General features: G+C 40.4%; 1 protein-coding gene across 3 annotated transcripts in view; it reads right to left on the bottom strand.

The window, feature by feature from the left end:
* The window catches only part of ENTPD1 (ectonucleoside triphosphate diphosphohydrolase 1), a 98,259-nt gene that overhangs the window by 26,209 nt on the left and 56,521 nt on the right, over positions 1–15,529 (bottom strand). For all 3 annotated transcript variants that reach the window (XM_054508313.2, XM_045878504.3, XM_045878505.3), the window contains exons 3-4: positions 1,965–2,082; positions 799–949 (exon numbers count right to left, since the gene is read on the bottom strand). In XM_054508313.2, the coding sequence (XP_054364288.1) occupies positions 799–949; positions 1,965–2,082 (269 nt within the window). The remainder of the gene's footprint in view (positions 1–798; positions 950–1,964; positions 2,083–15,529) is intronic.

Below are 15,529 nucleotides of genomic sequence, written 5' to 3'. Positions count from 1 at the left end.
AGAACACAAGCTTCAGGAAGGCAGGGACTTTGTCCTCTTCACTCTGTATCCCCAGCACTTGGAACAGTGTCTGCCACATAACAGATGTGGAAGAAACATAGCTAATGGAATGCATGACGTCTTCTCTGCCTCTAATATGCCCTTCCTCCGCCCTCCAACTCCTCCTTTGTGATTCAGCTCGTATGTTCTCTCCCCCCATTCTGGGCAGGGCCAAGTATGCTCCCATAGCAGCTCTGAGCACTCCTCTGTTAAAGAATTGATGGCCTGTATTGAAACTCTGATCTCCTTGAGAGCTGAGTCACCTACTTTCATGTCCTAGGACGGAGTAGGCAGTCAATACAAGCTGAATGAATGAATGAACAAAGAAACAAATTATGCACACAGGTACTAAGTGGTGGCCAGTGAAGATGTGCTAGTTGTGATTGGTTGTGTCTTGGGACATCTGTGGGTCTCCTCTGGTCTTTCTCCTCCCAGATACTGGATGGCTAAATTGGTAGCCTCAAATCCCAGAGCACACAGGCTCAACACTTCTCTTTGTGCCCCTTCCCCCTTGAATTCTCTGTGGGGAGATGGGCAAGAAGACTTCTTTTTTTTTTAATATACTTAAACTCCCACCATAACACATACCAAATGTTTGGGAGTTTTACCCACTTACTGAGATTTTCTTTCTGAAGTGTGGACCGTTAGGATGTTTAGACTGTGGGGTGTTAGGGAAGCGTGGTGCTATCCCGTAACTTCAAAGGCTCTCACTACCCAACCTAACCCCCAGCCGCTCTGTGTGTCCACATGCTGCTGTACCTGAGCAAGCGCATGCCTGCCGTAGCTCCCAGGTAAACAGGGGTCTCTTGGTGCTGGGACTTTGGAACCACTTGAGTGGCTCTTACCATGCATGCAGTCAGATAAATGTCTATTTCGCTTAATTTTTGAGCATATCTTGAGACTCCAGGACCTAAGGAAAGATGTAGAAGCAGATGACAATCTTTTTTAAAAGTACAGGACACACCTGGACAATATTAGAGCAAAATACTGGTGTTTTCTGAGAAAAATCAAAGAAGACAATTTCTTGATGTGATATAGATTAGGTTGCTATACTTAGAGGGTAACTCTCTGAACCTGGCCTTGGTAGGATCTATTTTCAGACCTCAGGCTGGGTCTGTCCACCGTTCAATAATTTTGCCGCTGGATGGCGCAATTTTCACATTTAATTGCATAACCTCCCTAACAGGTTCTCTCACATTTTAAGGGGGATAACTAGAATTTAAATAAAAAATTGAATTAAAAAAATTAAATGGGGATCTTATAGTTACCCTATATATCTGCTTTTTCATGTTTCTTCTACAAAACTGTAACTAACACGACTAATTCCTAGAAGACCTAAAAGGAGAAATAAATTTAGAACAGAAATTAAAACAAGCACCAGGCACACTGAAGAAATAGTAACTGCTGCTAACTAGATGTGTGATCATGGCCAGTCCCCTGAAATTTCTGAAGCGGAGTTTCTTCCTTTGTTAGAATAAACAGGTATAGAATCCGTGTCTCCTTAGCAATTTGAACCCCAGTTCCATCACTTACTAGCTCAAGTAACCTTAACGAGTGGCATAACCTCCCTCTACATCAGTGCCCTCATTTTTAAAAAATGGGAATAGTAAGACATACTTCCCAGGGAGACTGTGAAGATGAAATCATGTATTTTCAGTACTTGGTGCATGGCCCACAGATGTGTCCTGTTGACGGGAGCCACTATGACTCGACGACTTTTACATTTGTTTCTTCTTCAAGGGTTCCATCATTCAGGACTGATTTCAATATTATTTTACAGTGACAATAAAATAACAGGAGCAGCGGCTCCACTATGTTCTTCACTGAACTTCCTTTTTCTCATGTGTTCCCCCACCTGCCATAAATGTTCTCACATATGTTCCTCTCATGCCCCACTGTCTCCCTCCCCTTTTCCTTCATCTTACCTCTCAGCTTGCACTCTGTTATCTGATGCACCACCCCTGTGTCATTCTCCTTTTCTGCTGGCCACTTATAGATGTACAAACTTGTGTGAGAAGAGCCTGCGTCGAGCACAATCCCGTACTGAGGGTAAAACAACAAATCAAGAACTTATCAGGATTACGTTATGCTTCTCCATACTCAGCTTGCAACAGAAAGGAAACAAAGACAAGAGTCTTCAAAAACATGAGGAGACGTATTTTAATTCAAGAGGAACATGTGGAGAGAGGAGGAGTTGCCTGGTGTCACCCTGATCACAAGAACTACCAGGACACCAATCCCTCTAGAATAGTGGCTCTTCGTGCTGGCAGCACATTAGAAATAGCCAGGCCTTACCCACAGTGGGGCTTGAGCCTCACTACTGATTAGAAGCTTCTCAGCTGATTCTGATGGGCAGCCGGGAATCAGAACCAGATGCTGAAGCAGCTGAGACAACATGGAGGGAATAGAAAGCCATGAATGCAGTAGTTCCCAAACTTGGGTGCACACTGGAATCGTCAGAATCACCTGGAGAGCCCCCAAAGCTAGAGATGCCTGTGTTCTGCCAGATACGGGATTTAATTGGTCTGGTATGTGGCCTGGACTAGAAGAGAGACATGGAAAATACTAAGCATGCTTGCTTTTTCATTATGAATGTAACTAATCATTGTATTGAATAAAATTTAAAAGATATGTATTTTCATGGTCAGGGCTCTTATGACTGAGGGGGGATGAAAGGAAGAATAAAGGAAAAAAGAAGGTGGGAAGAAAGAAGGGGAAAGACAGTATGAGAAAGAACTCATTGGTCAGAGGGGAAAGGGGAAAGAACCAAGTCCCCACAACACATTTCACGAGAACATTAAATGTACCAGGCTTTTCATGAGAATTATCTGATTTAACCCTCAGAACAGTGCTGTAGGGTAGGTACTCTGTTCATCCCTGCTATATAGGTGAGAAATTAAAGTACAAAGAGGTTAAGTAGTTTACTCAAGATACACAGCTAATAAGTGACAGAGCCTGGATTTGGATCAGAGTCAGACCCAAGACCTTATGCTCCATATACCAAGGGCAGAACAATCATTTTTAAAGACTTTTAATGAGGGATAACTACAGCAAAGTGCATCCCAGTGAATTTTTGCATATGTGCACGCCCATATACACCACACCACCAAGATCAAGATCAAGATTCAGAACATTTTCTACTGCCCCTCTCAGTCAGTTCCTCCTGAGGGTAACCATTGTCTTGATTTCTATCACCACGGCTGAGTTGTGCCTATCTTTGAGCTGCAAAAAGGGACTCACACAGTGTGCCTCCTTTATGTCTAGCTTCTTTTGCTCTACCCTATCTCTTAGATGCCTCCAGACTGTGTGCAGCCATAGTTCATCCCTTTTTGTTGCTGTAGAATATTTCCTATTTTATTATATGCACTGTATTTTTATCCATTCTACTGTTGATGGACATTTGAGTTGCTTCCAGTTTGGGACTATTGGGAATATAGTCACCAGGAACATCCTTGCACATGTCATTCTGTGGATATAAGCTCTCATTTATTTTGGGTATTTACCTAGGAGTAGACTGCCGAATGCCCCTATTGATCATTTGATGTTCATCTTTGGTTACATCCCTAAGTTTAAACAGGAAAAATGCCATGGTTGAGTAACAAGTGTCTGCCATGGGCTTGTGAGGAGAGCATGATGGTACCTGTACTTTAACTTATCATCCCTCTACTAGAGAGAAACATGGAGGAAAGTAAACGGGGAAGCAGAAGGAAGAGAAAAAGGAGGCACGTCTAAAATGTGAGCCAACCACTCTTCACCACACTTCACTGCTGTGGACCACAAAGTGCCATCTGCCTCTTGATAATACTTAACTCAGCAGTTGTTTTATATATATCCTTCCATACTGTCTTACCACCTGGTAAGAACCTAAGAACTTCCAGGGAGGAAAGAAGACAAGAATGAGGATTCAAGAGACCTCCCTGGACCACTGGCAATAGCTGAAAGCTGAGTCTGCTGAGGTGTCAAGCTTTATTCTGTTTCTCCAGATTAGGAGAGTATCAGTGTGCAGCAGAGGGCAGATTCTTGGCCTTCTGTAACCTCATGTCCTCGGCCTAGTTAGGCACAGCAGGACTCCCTATGGCAATGAGCATTATGACCTTAAAAAGAAAAAGGCCTGTATACTTGGCGAGAAAGCAAGCTGGACGGACTCCTCTGCAAACAGGCTTGCAGTGAGAGGAAACCAGGAACTGACTTAGGTAGTGACTATCGCAGGCCCGTTGGGGAATGCCTGGGGTCTGGGGCCTTTGGAACCATGGGCAGCCCCCTGGGGTGGAGAGAGAGGCTCAGGGGTTACACAGCAAATTCTGTTGTTCCCTAGCAGGGTCAGTGAATTCTTCCTGCCAGAAAATGTTCCAACCACAGTGGCCTATGATAAAATCTGAGACAGCAGCAGCTAGCAGCCTTTATCTGGGATCAAGACATTCTAGTCTGTCTTTGTTGACATGAAAGCCACTCTTCCCTCAGAGCCAAGGAATCAGACTTGCTTCTACCAGCCTGTTTCTCGAAGGCCTTACACAGTGAGGTGGTTGCGAAATGAAAGGTTCGCTCCATTTGGTTTGGCAAGTGTTTGAGGGGGAGGCAGTGTATACTGTAACCCAGGAACTGAGGGCACTCCACCTTGTGCATACAGCAGGCTGGAATGCTAACCTGCCCAAATGTGCCAAATATTTTTTCTCTTCGGAAATGGTTTGCAGCTTGAGGGACAGATAAAAGCTTGATTGTGTGAAAATTCTGTTTGAGCATTTTGGAAGTTTGCCTTTCATTGTTACAAAACTGTCAGCATATGTACTCATTTTCATAGCTGGCCCATCATAGAGCTATAAGCTCATTCCATGTAATCTTCTTATTTGAGAGCTGAAAGATTGTGTCCAGTATAGTTCAAGGATCTAACTGAAGGTACAGATGGTGAAGCCTTCAAAGACCCATCTAGAGCCCGGGTAGCCACCATCTTTTGTTCCTTTTCACCATACCAGCATTTTCCAATCATGTTCCAGAGAACACTAAGCCTGCAAGGATCTAGGCAAATAAGCCTTCCCAGGAGTTTGGGGGATGCTGAGTGCACTCACTCTCTCGATCCCTCGCTCTCTCTGTCTCTCTCTCTCTCTCTCCTGGGCTCACAAACCCATTAGGTAGTGAATGCTTCAGAGAGTCTGGCAGTGGAGAAACTTGCCTTTGTTTGAGCCAGCATTCCCCAGACTCCATGACAACAGAATTCTGTTTAAAATAAAAATCTCGGGCGCCTGGGTGGCTCAGTTGGTTAAGCAACTGCCTTCGGCTCAGGTCATGATCCTGGAGTCCCGGGATCGAGTCCCGGGATCGAGTCCCGCATCAGGCTCCCTGCTCGGCGGGGAGCCTGCTTCTCCCTCTGACCCTCCCCCGTCTCATGTACTCTCTCTCATTCTCGCTCTCTCAAATAAATAAATAAAATCTTAAAAAATAAATAAATAAATAAAATAAAAATCTCTACCCAACAGAAATGCTTTGACCAATGCTGTGCTTTGCATCATGCTATCACTCCTATCCAGTGTTTCTCTGTAGCTCATATTTAAAACACTTCTAAAAGCCCCTGTGAGTACATTCTTCACATTAAAGAAAAATCAAAGATGTGTGGTGATGAAGAGATAAGACATTCCCCTAATATTATTTCAATATTACTTTCTATTTTAAGACTACTAAAAATTTACTAAATAGCATCTATAAAATGAAGGGAAAAGGGAAAAAAAGGCATTTAAGATCCTACCAACTAGGCATCACTGTTACTTTAATTTATCTCCTTCCAGTCTTTCCTAAATAAATTTTTATATGGCTGCAATCTTACTGTGTATATACAACTTTATCCTAAGCTAGTTTTTGATCATGCACATGATTTTAGCAATCATAACTGATTTTCATAAGCTATGGTTGAGTGAACAGAAGCAGTGTTCCAGGAAAAGGAACAATAAAAATGACCTTGCTTGGTTCATGGAGACACCAATATAGGGCCTTTGGTGCAGACCTGGAGATGTGGGTGGCCACAGACCCTGAGCTCACAGAGACTGGAGGCCATGGGGAGGTGGGCCAAGACTCTCCTTAAGATGGAAGTAATTCTAGGGGTGCCTGGGTGGCTCAGTCGTTGCGTGTCTGCCTTTGGCTCAGGTCGTGGTCCCAGGGTCCTGGGATCGAGCCCCGCATCGAGCTCCCTGCTCGGCAGGAAGCCTGCTTCTCCCTCTCCCACTCCCCCTGCTTGTGTTCCTGCTCTTGCTGTGTATCTCTCTGTCAAATAAATAAATAAAATCTTAAAAAAAAAAGATGAAAAAGCTCTAGAGACTGGTTGCACAGCAAGGTGAATGCACTTAGCCCTGCCCAACTGTACGCTTTAAAATGGTTAAAATGGGAAGCTTTAGGTTATGTATATTTTGACACAATTAAAAATCTAAACAAGGGGTGCCTGGGTGGCTCAGTCGTTGCGTGTCTGCCTTTGGCTCAGGTCGTGGTCCCAGGGTCCTGGGATGGAGCCCCGCATCGGGCTCCTTGCTCCACGGGAAGCCTGCTTCTCCCTCTCCCACTCCCCCTGCTTGTGTCCCCTCTCTCGCAGTCTCTCTCTCTCTGTCAAATAAATAAAATAAAATAAAAATCTAAGATGGAAGTAATTCTACCTGCACAAATGTCATAGGTCCGGGCATCTGAGTAAATCTCCCGAGATGTGGAAAGAAATAGAAAACTTGAGCATCATATGATCTACTTCTATTCCTGGCTCTGCAGAAGTGGGATGTTCGACCCTGTGAGTCTTCTCATTCAGAAAACACCTCCCCTGACATTGGCCAGCTCTCAGTTCCCTATAAGCCACATAGCTTCTGTTCCAGAGCCTTAGCCCAGAATGCCCTCCATCTGAGATCCCAGTCTTCTCTGACCTTTTCAGATTTGACTCTACCTCCTAATCCATGGCTCAGAGTACCTGTATTTTTGCTCTAAAGACAACACTTACCATGATGCATAACTACATGTCTATGTGGCTATTTGATTAATATCTGTCCTCCCCATAAGGATGTGAGCTACATTATTAGGGCAGGTCTGTTTTGCTTACCATGGTATATCCAGCATCCACCACAGGATATCCTACCACATGTTAGGCACGAAGAAGAAATTCAACAGACAATTGTTGAACAAATGAATGAATGAGGGGGTTAGAATTGTATGATTCCTGAACTCCTTCCAGTCCAAAAGAACTTAATACTCACAGTCTAATATAAAGTAGTACCATCGGGGTTGCGTTCCACCATCACCACTATCACCACCCAAAAAAAACCCCCCAGAAGCCAGGGAACACAGGCAACAGTAAGATAATTAACTTCTCTCGGTCACTTCAGACATACTGGTTCTTCAGAATCTTTCTTAAAGGTACCTGTAGCTTTAACTGTACTTTTAGCAACGTCACCAGTTTGTCTCAGTGAGTCCTTTTGAATAAACAAAGCTAATCCTTTCGAATTTGACTCCAGTCAAATTTGTTTATAAACAAATCAGGTCTCCATTAGCTACAGCAATGCTGGCAGGGCCTATAAACAGTTAGAGATCATTTTCTGCTTTTCTTTTTTCTTTAATTGGAATTACTAGACCTTCAATACAAACCACAGTTTTATTGCTATTGGTTTGTCAATTGTGGTGAAATACCCCAAACATAAATTTACCATTTCAAGTGTACATTTCAATGTCCAGTTCAGTGGCATTAAGTACATTCACACTTTGTGCAACCATCACCACCATCCAGCTCCAGGTTTTGGGTTTTTTTTTAAGATTTATTTATTTCAGAGAGAGAGACAGCACAAGCAGGAGGAGCAGAGGGAGAGGGAGAGAGAATGTCAAGTAGGCTCCGCGCTGAGAGCACAGCCCGACGTGGGGCTCAATCCCGCAAACATGAGATCATGACCTGAGCCAAAACCAAGAGTCAGCCACTTAACCAAATGTGCCACCCAGGCACCTCTCCAGGTATTGTTTTTTAAACAAGACAACATTAAAATCCAATGAAGTAAAAATAATATAGATATTTTCCAGGAGTATTTGAGGTTGAAAATTGGAGCATGTCCTTCCAAATTCTCCATAAAAAGATACAATCACAAATGCTTAACGAAGAATAGCACTTTAGTTCCTTGTGAAAAAGCCGATGTATGGAGACAGGTCAGTACCCTTTAGCCGCAGCTAGAAATCCTGGGAGCACCAGCTTGGGGACCTTAACACATTTGCAGCAAAGAGCCTTCCCTAGAACTCATCTCCCTCAAAGCAGTGTGGACAGCTGGTCTCCACTGAGGGCTTCCGATGTGCTGTATACTCTGATAAGGGAGTCACTAGTATCATTCCATGTAATCCTCGCAACCACTTCCATCTGATATATGAGGAAGCTGAGGGATAGAGAGAGAGACTTACTTGCCCAAGTCTCATAGCAGAAAGTAGCAGATCTGGGACTGAAATCAAAATCATCTGGTCCCTGAGCCAACAGGCATTCCACAGAAGTGGCAGCTGTTAATGAAGGCATGTAGTTTGGTATTGGGTCAGTCTGGTGCCTTCGAGAGAACCTTGTGGGGATCTGTGTGTGCCAGAATGTGGAATGTTTGTGCTGAAAGGAGTATCTGACAACTCACTAAATGCCAGTGTTCACTAATGAGCAGGAAATTAAGGAAGTGATGAACTGAACAGATCTGAAAGCTACCTCCCCACCTGGGTTCACCAGGACAAAGGCAGTTTCCAAGGGGACACTTAGGTATAGCTAAATGACTCTTCAGTTCATTAAGGCCTTTTTTTTTTTTTTAAGTGTTCATCGCATATCTATAGGATAGTGGTTCCCAGACTTCAATGGCATGAGAATATCCCAGAATGCCTGTTCAATGTGTAGATTCTCAGACCCTACAATCTGGAGGTTCAAACTGATTAGGGCCTGGGGGTGAGAATAGGGAACCTGGTCTCCAGGGGATTTGGAGGCAGGGTCCTGCCTTCCACATTGACAAATTCTGTCATCAGGCTGGTCCTTCACATGCTTTTCACATCCAAGGAGGGGGCAGTTTTACCTGTTCAAGATGTTACTCTATTCACTGAGTCAGCAAACTTCCATGAGGCAACCAGCCAAGTCAGATTGCTGGTTGTAATTTAATATTTATTTTGTGATTATTCGATTAATGATTATCTCTTCCACTAGACCTTAAGTTCCATGAAGGTAAGGACTTTGCCAGTTTTAGTCATTGCTATATACCTAGGACCTAAAATAAGAGTAGATGGTCAAGGACTATTTGTTGAGTAAGTTGAGTGAATGAATAATAAAATGCATACAAAGACAAATGAAACCCAGGCCCTATCCTCAATACCCTTACCATCTCAGTAGCTGGGCAAGTAAACAACACATCAGTACAATAAGGAGTTCTTGTGTTTTGCTAGATATGGCCTGGGCATGAGGCCACCACCACCCCAGCAAGGCTGAACCCAAACTGGATCAGGCAGGAAGATGACAGGACTGGATCATCAGGATGGGAGGACTGACCCGGGCTGGGTTAGACAAGGGTGAGTTCGATGGGAAGAAGGGGGGATAAAATGGCAACTTGTCACCAGGCAGACAGGCTGCAAAGATGGTAACATATGAGCTATCAATCACTGAGTGTCCACAGTGGACCAGGACACCTGCTCATCACTTCACATTTGCATTTATTAATCCTACATAATTCTTGTAGTAATCTATGAGATATTGAGCCTTGAGCAAGAGAACCTCAAAGGCCTTCATTTTGCTTATCTACATAAGATGAGGATAATCTTTCATTCCTCATAGCATTCCTGGAAAGAAAAAATATAAATGATTTATAAACTGCAAGCACTGTATTTGAATGCTAGAATTCCTCAGGACTTGATCCTTGCCCTCTTGTTGCTTTTAACCCTCTTCCTCTAATCTCATCCATGTCTAGGGCTTCAATACATCAAGGCATCAGAGACATATCTTTAGTCTAGACCTGTACTGTCCAATAAGGCAGCCACTAGCCACATGTGGCTATTGAGCACCTGAAATGTTAATGGCAGTTGACCCTTGAACAACACAGGTTTGAATTGTGCAGGCCCATTTATACATGGGTTCTTTTCAATAAATGCAGTAGAGTCCTATAAATGTATTTTTTCTCCTTATGATTTTCTTAACATTTTCTTTTCTGTAGCTCACTTTATTGTAAGAATACAGTATATAATACATATAACATACAAAAAATGTGAGAATCAATGGTTTATGTTATTGGTAAGGCTCCTGGTCAATAGTAGGCAATTAAGTTTTGAGGGAGTCAAAAGTTATACGTGGATTTTTGACTGTGTGGTGGGGGTTGCTCTCCTAACCCTCATGTTGTTCAAGGACCAACTGTGGTCTGAATTGAGATGTGATTTAAGTTAAAAAATCACACTGGAATTTGAGGATAGCATAAAAAAATAATGGAAAATATTTCATTAATAATTCTTTATCTTGATGAAATATTGAAATAATATTTTGGATGTAATTAATTGCATTAAATATGTTATTAAAATTAATTTCAGGGGCACCTGGGTAGCTCAGTCATTAAGCGTCTGCCTTCGGCTCAGGTCATGATCCCAGGGTCCTGGGATCGAGCCCCGCATGGGGCTCCCTGCTTGGTGGGAGGCCTGCTTCTCCCTCCCCCACTCCCCCTGCTTGTGTTCCCTCTCTCTCTGTCTCTCTTTCAAAACAAATAAATAAAATCTTTTAAAAAAATAAAAAAATAAAATTAATTTAATCTCTTTTTACTTATTAAAAATGTGGCTCCTGGAAAAATTAAAATGTGACTTGCATTATATTTCTAAGGAGCACTGTGGGTCTGTACCTCTTCTATGAGGTCCAGATCTGATTATCCAACTGCTTGTTTGACATTTCTCCTTGGATATCCAATACCTCAAAAACAAAAAAATTTTCTTCAAAAATTTAACTCCAAACTTTCTCCTCCTTCCAAACTACTGTAATAGCCTCCTCTCCTATATCTGCTCTTATCACCTCACCCTCTACTTCATTGCAGCCAGAGTGATCTTTTCAAAACACAAATCTGATCAAGTTACTGTCTTCTCATTGCTCTTAGGATTAAAATTAAAATCCTCAACCTGACTTGCAAGACTCTGACTGAACCACCTCCCTCACCATCTTTATCTGTGAGATTTTTGGACTTGCTTTCTTTTTGCCTGGAATACTCTCTATCATTCTCTATCTCGGCTAACTTCTAATCATACTTCAAATTTTACTGTAAATGTCATTTCTTTCAGGGAAGACTCCCTAGCTCCCAAAACTTTTACTTGGTGGCACCCATCACAACTATAATTAATAATTTGTATCATCTATTAAATGTGTTTAATAGTAAGCTCAATCATATCTATACTGGCTTCCCAATTCTGTAGCTAAAATACAGTACCTAATACAGATACTTAATACATAATTGTTGATACATGAATTTGTGAACAAATGAAGAGCTGCTGAATGAGGTATGGTCATGAAGAGATGATAAGTTTTTATTTATTTTAATTCCAGTATAGTTACATACAATGTTATATTAGTTTCAGGTATACAACATAGTGATTCCACAATTCTATATATTACTCAGTTCTCATCATGGTAAGTATACTGCACTTATTTCACCCATTCCCCCACCCACTTGCCCTCTGGTAACCATCAATTTGTTCTCTATAGTTGAATCTGTTTTTAGGTTTGTCTCTTTTTTTGCTTGTTTTGTTTCTTAAATTCCACATGTGAGTAAAAACATATGGTATTTGTCTTTCTCTGACTTATTTCACTTAGCATTATATTCTCTAGCTCTATCCATGTTGTTGCAAATGGCAACATTTCATTCTTCTTTATGGCTGAATAATATTCCATTGTATATATGTACCACATCTTCTTTATCCATTCATCTATCAGTGGATGCTTGGGTTGCTTCCACAATTTGGTTATTGTAAATACTGCTGCAATAAACACAGGGGTGCATATATCTTTTCAAATTAATGTTTTTGTATTCTTTGGGTAAATACCCAGGAGTAGAATTACTGGATCATATGGTAGTTCTATTTTTAATTTTTGAGGAAGCTCCATACTGTTTTCCACAGTGGCCACATCAGTTTGCATTCCCACCAACAGTGCACAACAGTTCCCTTTTTTCCACATCCTCACCAACACTTAACTCTTTCTTGTGTTTTTTATTCTAGCCATTCTGACAGGTGTGAGGTAATATCTCACCGTGGTTTTTATTTGCATTTCCCTGATGATGAGTGATGTTGAGCATCTTGTGTCTTCTGGCCATCTGTATGTCTTCTTTGGAGAAACGTCTGTTCATGTCTTTTGTCCATTTTTTATTTGGATTATTTGTTTTTTTGTGTTGTACTGTATAAGTTCTTTATATATTTTGAATACTAACCCTTTATTGGCTACGTCATTTGAAAATATCATCTCCCACTCAGTAGGCTGTCTTTTAGTTTTGTTGATCATTTCCTTTGCTGTGCAGAAGCTAATGGATTATTTTTGCTTTTGTTTCCCTTGCCTCAGGAGACATATCTAGAAAAATGTTGCTACACTTGACAACAAAGAAATTACTGCCTATGCTCTTCTAGGATTTTTATGGTTTCAGGTCTCACATTTAGGTCCTTAATCCATTTTGAGTTTATTTTTGTGTATGGTGTAAGAAAGCAGTCCAATTTCATTCTTTTGCATGTAGCTGTCCAGTTGTCCCAACACCATTTGTTGAAGAGACTATCTTTTTCCCATTGCACATTCTTGCCACCTTTGTCAAAGATTAACTGACCATATAATTGTGTTCTGTTGATCTGTGCATTTATTTTTGTGCCAGTACAACACTGTTTATAGTACTATAGCTTTGTAGTATATCTTGAAATCTAGGATTGTGGTATCTCCAGTTTTGTTTTTCTTTTTCAAGACTGCTTTGGCTACTCAAGGTCTTTTTGGATCCATATACATTTTAGGATTGTTTGTTCTAGTTCTGTGAAAAATACTCTTGGTATTTTGATAGGGATTGCATTAAATCCATAGATTGCTTTGGGTAGTATGGACATCTCCCAATCCATGAGCATGGAATATCTTTCATTTGTTTATGTCATCTTCAATTTCTTTCATCAGTGTTTTATAGTTTTCAGAGTACAAGTCTTTTACCTCCTTGAAAGGTGAAAGAAAGTTTTTATTCCTAGGCATTTTATTTTTTTTGGTACAATTGTAAATGGGATTGTTTTCTTTCTTTCTTTTTTTTTAATTTTAAGATTTTATTTCTTTATTTGAAAGAGAGAGACCAAGCAAGAGAGAGAGAGAGAGAGCACCAGTGGGGATGGGGGAAGCAGAGAGTGAGAAGGAGAAGCAGACTCCCTGTTGAGCAGGGAGCCCGACATGGGGTTCGATCCCAGGACCTCAGGTTCATGACCTGAGCTGAAGGCAGATGCTTAACTAACTGAACCACCCCAGCACCCCATGGGATTGTTTTCTTACATTCTTTTTCTGTTATTTCATTATAGATGTATAGTGTAGAGATATGCAATGGATTTCTATATATTGATTTTTTATCCTCCAACCTTACTAAATTCATTTATCAGTTTTGGTAGTTTTTTTGGTGGGGCTTTTAGGGTTTTCTATATACAGTATGATATCCTCTGCAAATAGTGAAAATTTTCCTTCTTCCTTACTGATTTGGATGCCTTTTATTTCTATTTCTTGTCTGATTGCTGTGGCCAGGACTTCTAGTAATATGTTGAATAGAAGTGGTAAGAGTGGGCATTTTTGTCTTTTTCTGATCTTAAAGGAAAAGTTTTCAGTTTTCACCATTATGATGTTGGCTGTGGGGTTTTTTAATATATGGCCTTTGTTATGTTGAGGTATATTTCCTCTAAACCTACTTTGTTGAGAGTTTTTATCATGAATGAATTTTGTACTTTGTCAAATGCTTTTTCTGCATCTATTGAGATGATCATATGATTTCTATCCTTTCTCTTGTTAATGTGATGTATCATGTTGATTGATTTGCAAATATTGAACCACCCTTGTGTCTCAGGAATAAATCCCACTTGATCGTGGTGAATAATTTTTTTTAATGTATTGTTGGATTTGGTTTGTTAATATTTTGTTGAGGATTTTTGCATCTATGTTCATCAGAGTTATTGGCCTGTAGTTCTCTTTTTTTCTTTATCTGGTTTTGGTATCAGGGTAATGTTGCCCTCATAGAATGAAATTGGAAGTTTTCCTTCCTCTTCTATTTTTTGGGATAGTTTAAGAAGACTAGGTATTAGCTCTTCTTTAAATGTTTGGTAGAATTCATCAAGGAAGCGGTCAGGTCCTGGATTTTTGTTTGTTGGTAGTTTTTTTTATTACTGATTCAGTTTCATTGCTGATAATAGGTCTACTCGATATTTCTATTTCTTCCTGATTCAGATTTGGGAGGTTATATGTCTCTTGGAATTTATCCATGTCTTCTAGGTTGTCCAGTTTGTTGGCATATAATTTTTCATAATAGTCTCTTATAATCCTTTGTACTTCTGTGGTATTAGTTGTTATTTCTCCTCTTTCATTTCTAATTTTGTTTGAGTCACCTCTTTTTTTTTTTTTTTTTAATGAGTCTGGCCACAGGCTTACCAATTTGGTTTATCTTTTCAAAGAACCAGCTCCTGGTTTCATTGATCTGTTCTATTGTCTATTTAGTTTCTACTTCATTTATTTCTGCTCTAATCTTTATTATTTCCTTCCTTCTAGTGGTTTTGAGTTTTGTTTGTTCTTCTTCTAGCTCCTTTAGGTATAAGGTTAGGTTGTTTAAGACTTTTCTTGCTTCTTGAGGTAGGCCTGCATTGCTATAAAGTTCCCTCTTAGAACAGCTTTGCTGCATCCCAAAGATTTTGGACCATTATGTTTTCATTTGCATTTGTCTACATGTATTTTTTTATTTCCTCTTTGATTTCTTGGTTGACCTGTGCATTGTTTAGTAGCATGTTATTTAATCTCCATGCTCTTAACAGATTTTTGTTTGTGGTTCATTTCTAGTTTCACAGTGTTGTAGTCAGAAAAGATGCCTGGTATGATTTCAATCTTTTTGAATTTGTTGAGACTTGTTTTGTGGCCAATATGTGATCTATTCTGGAGAATGTTCCATGTGCACTTGAAAAGAATATGTATTCTACTGTTTTAGGATGGAATATTGTGAATATATCTGTTAGATTATTCTGGTCCAATGTATCATTCAAAGTCACTGTTTCCTTGTTGATTTTCAGTTTGGATGATCTATCCATTGATGTAAGTGGAGTGTTAAAATCCCCTACTATTATTATGTTACTATTGATTACTTCCTTGAAAGGTGAAAGATGTTTGTTATTAGCTGCTTTATGTATTTGGGTGCTCCCATATTGGGTGCATATTTATAATTGTTATATCTTCTTGTTGGATTGTTCCCTTTATGATTATATAGCATCCTTCTTTGTCTCTTGTTACAGTCTTCATTCTAAAGTTCATTTTGTACAATAT

This window comes from Mirounga angustirostris, unplaced genomic scaffold (assembly GCF_029215605.1).
Source record: "Mirounga angustirostris isolate CCGP_5_RB_7025 unplaced genomic scaffold, mMirAng1.0.hap1 SCAF_6, whole genome shotgun sequence".
Taxonomy (NCBI): domain Eukaryota; kingdom Metazoa; phylum Chordata; class Mammalia; order Carnivora; family Phocidae; genus Mirounga; species Mirounga angustirostris.
Note: the sequence above shows the minus strand (reverse complement) of the source record. Positions and strands in the feature narration are given on the sequence as shown.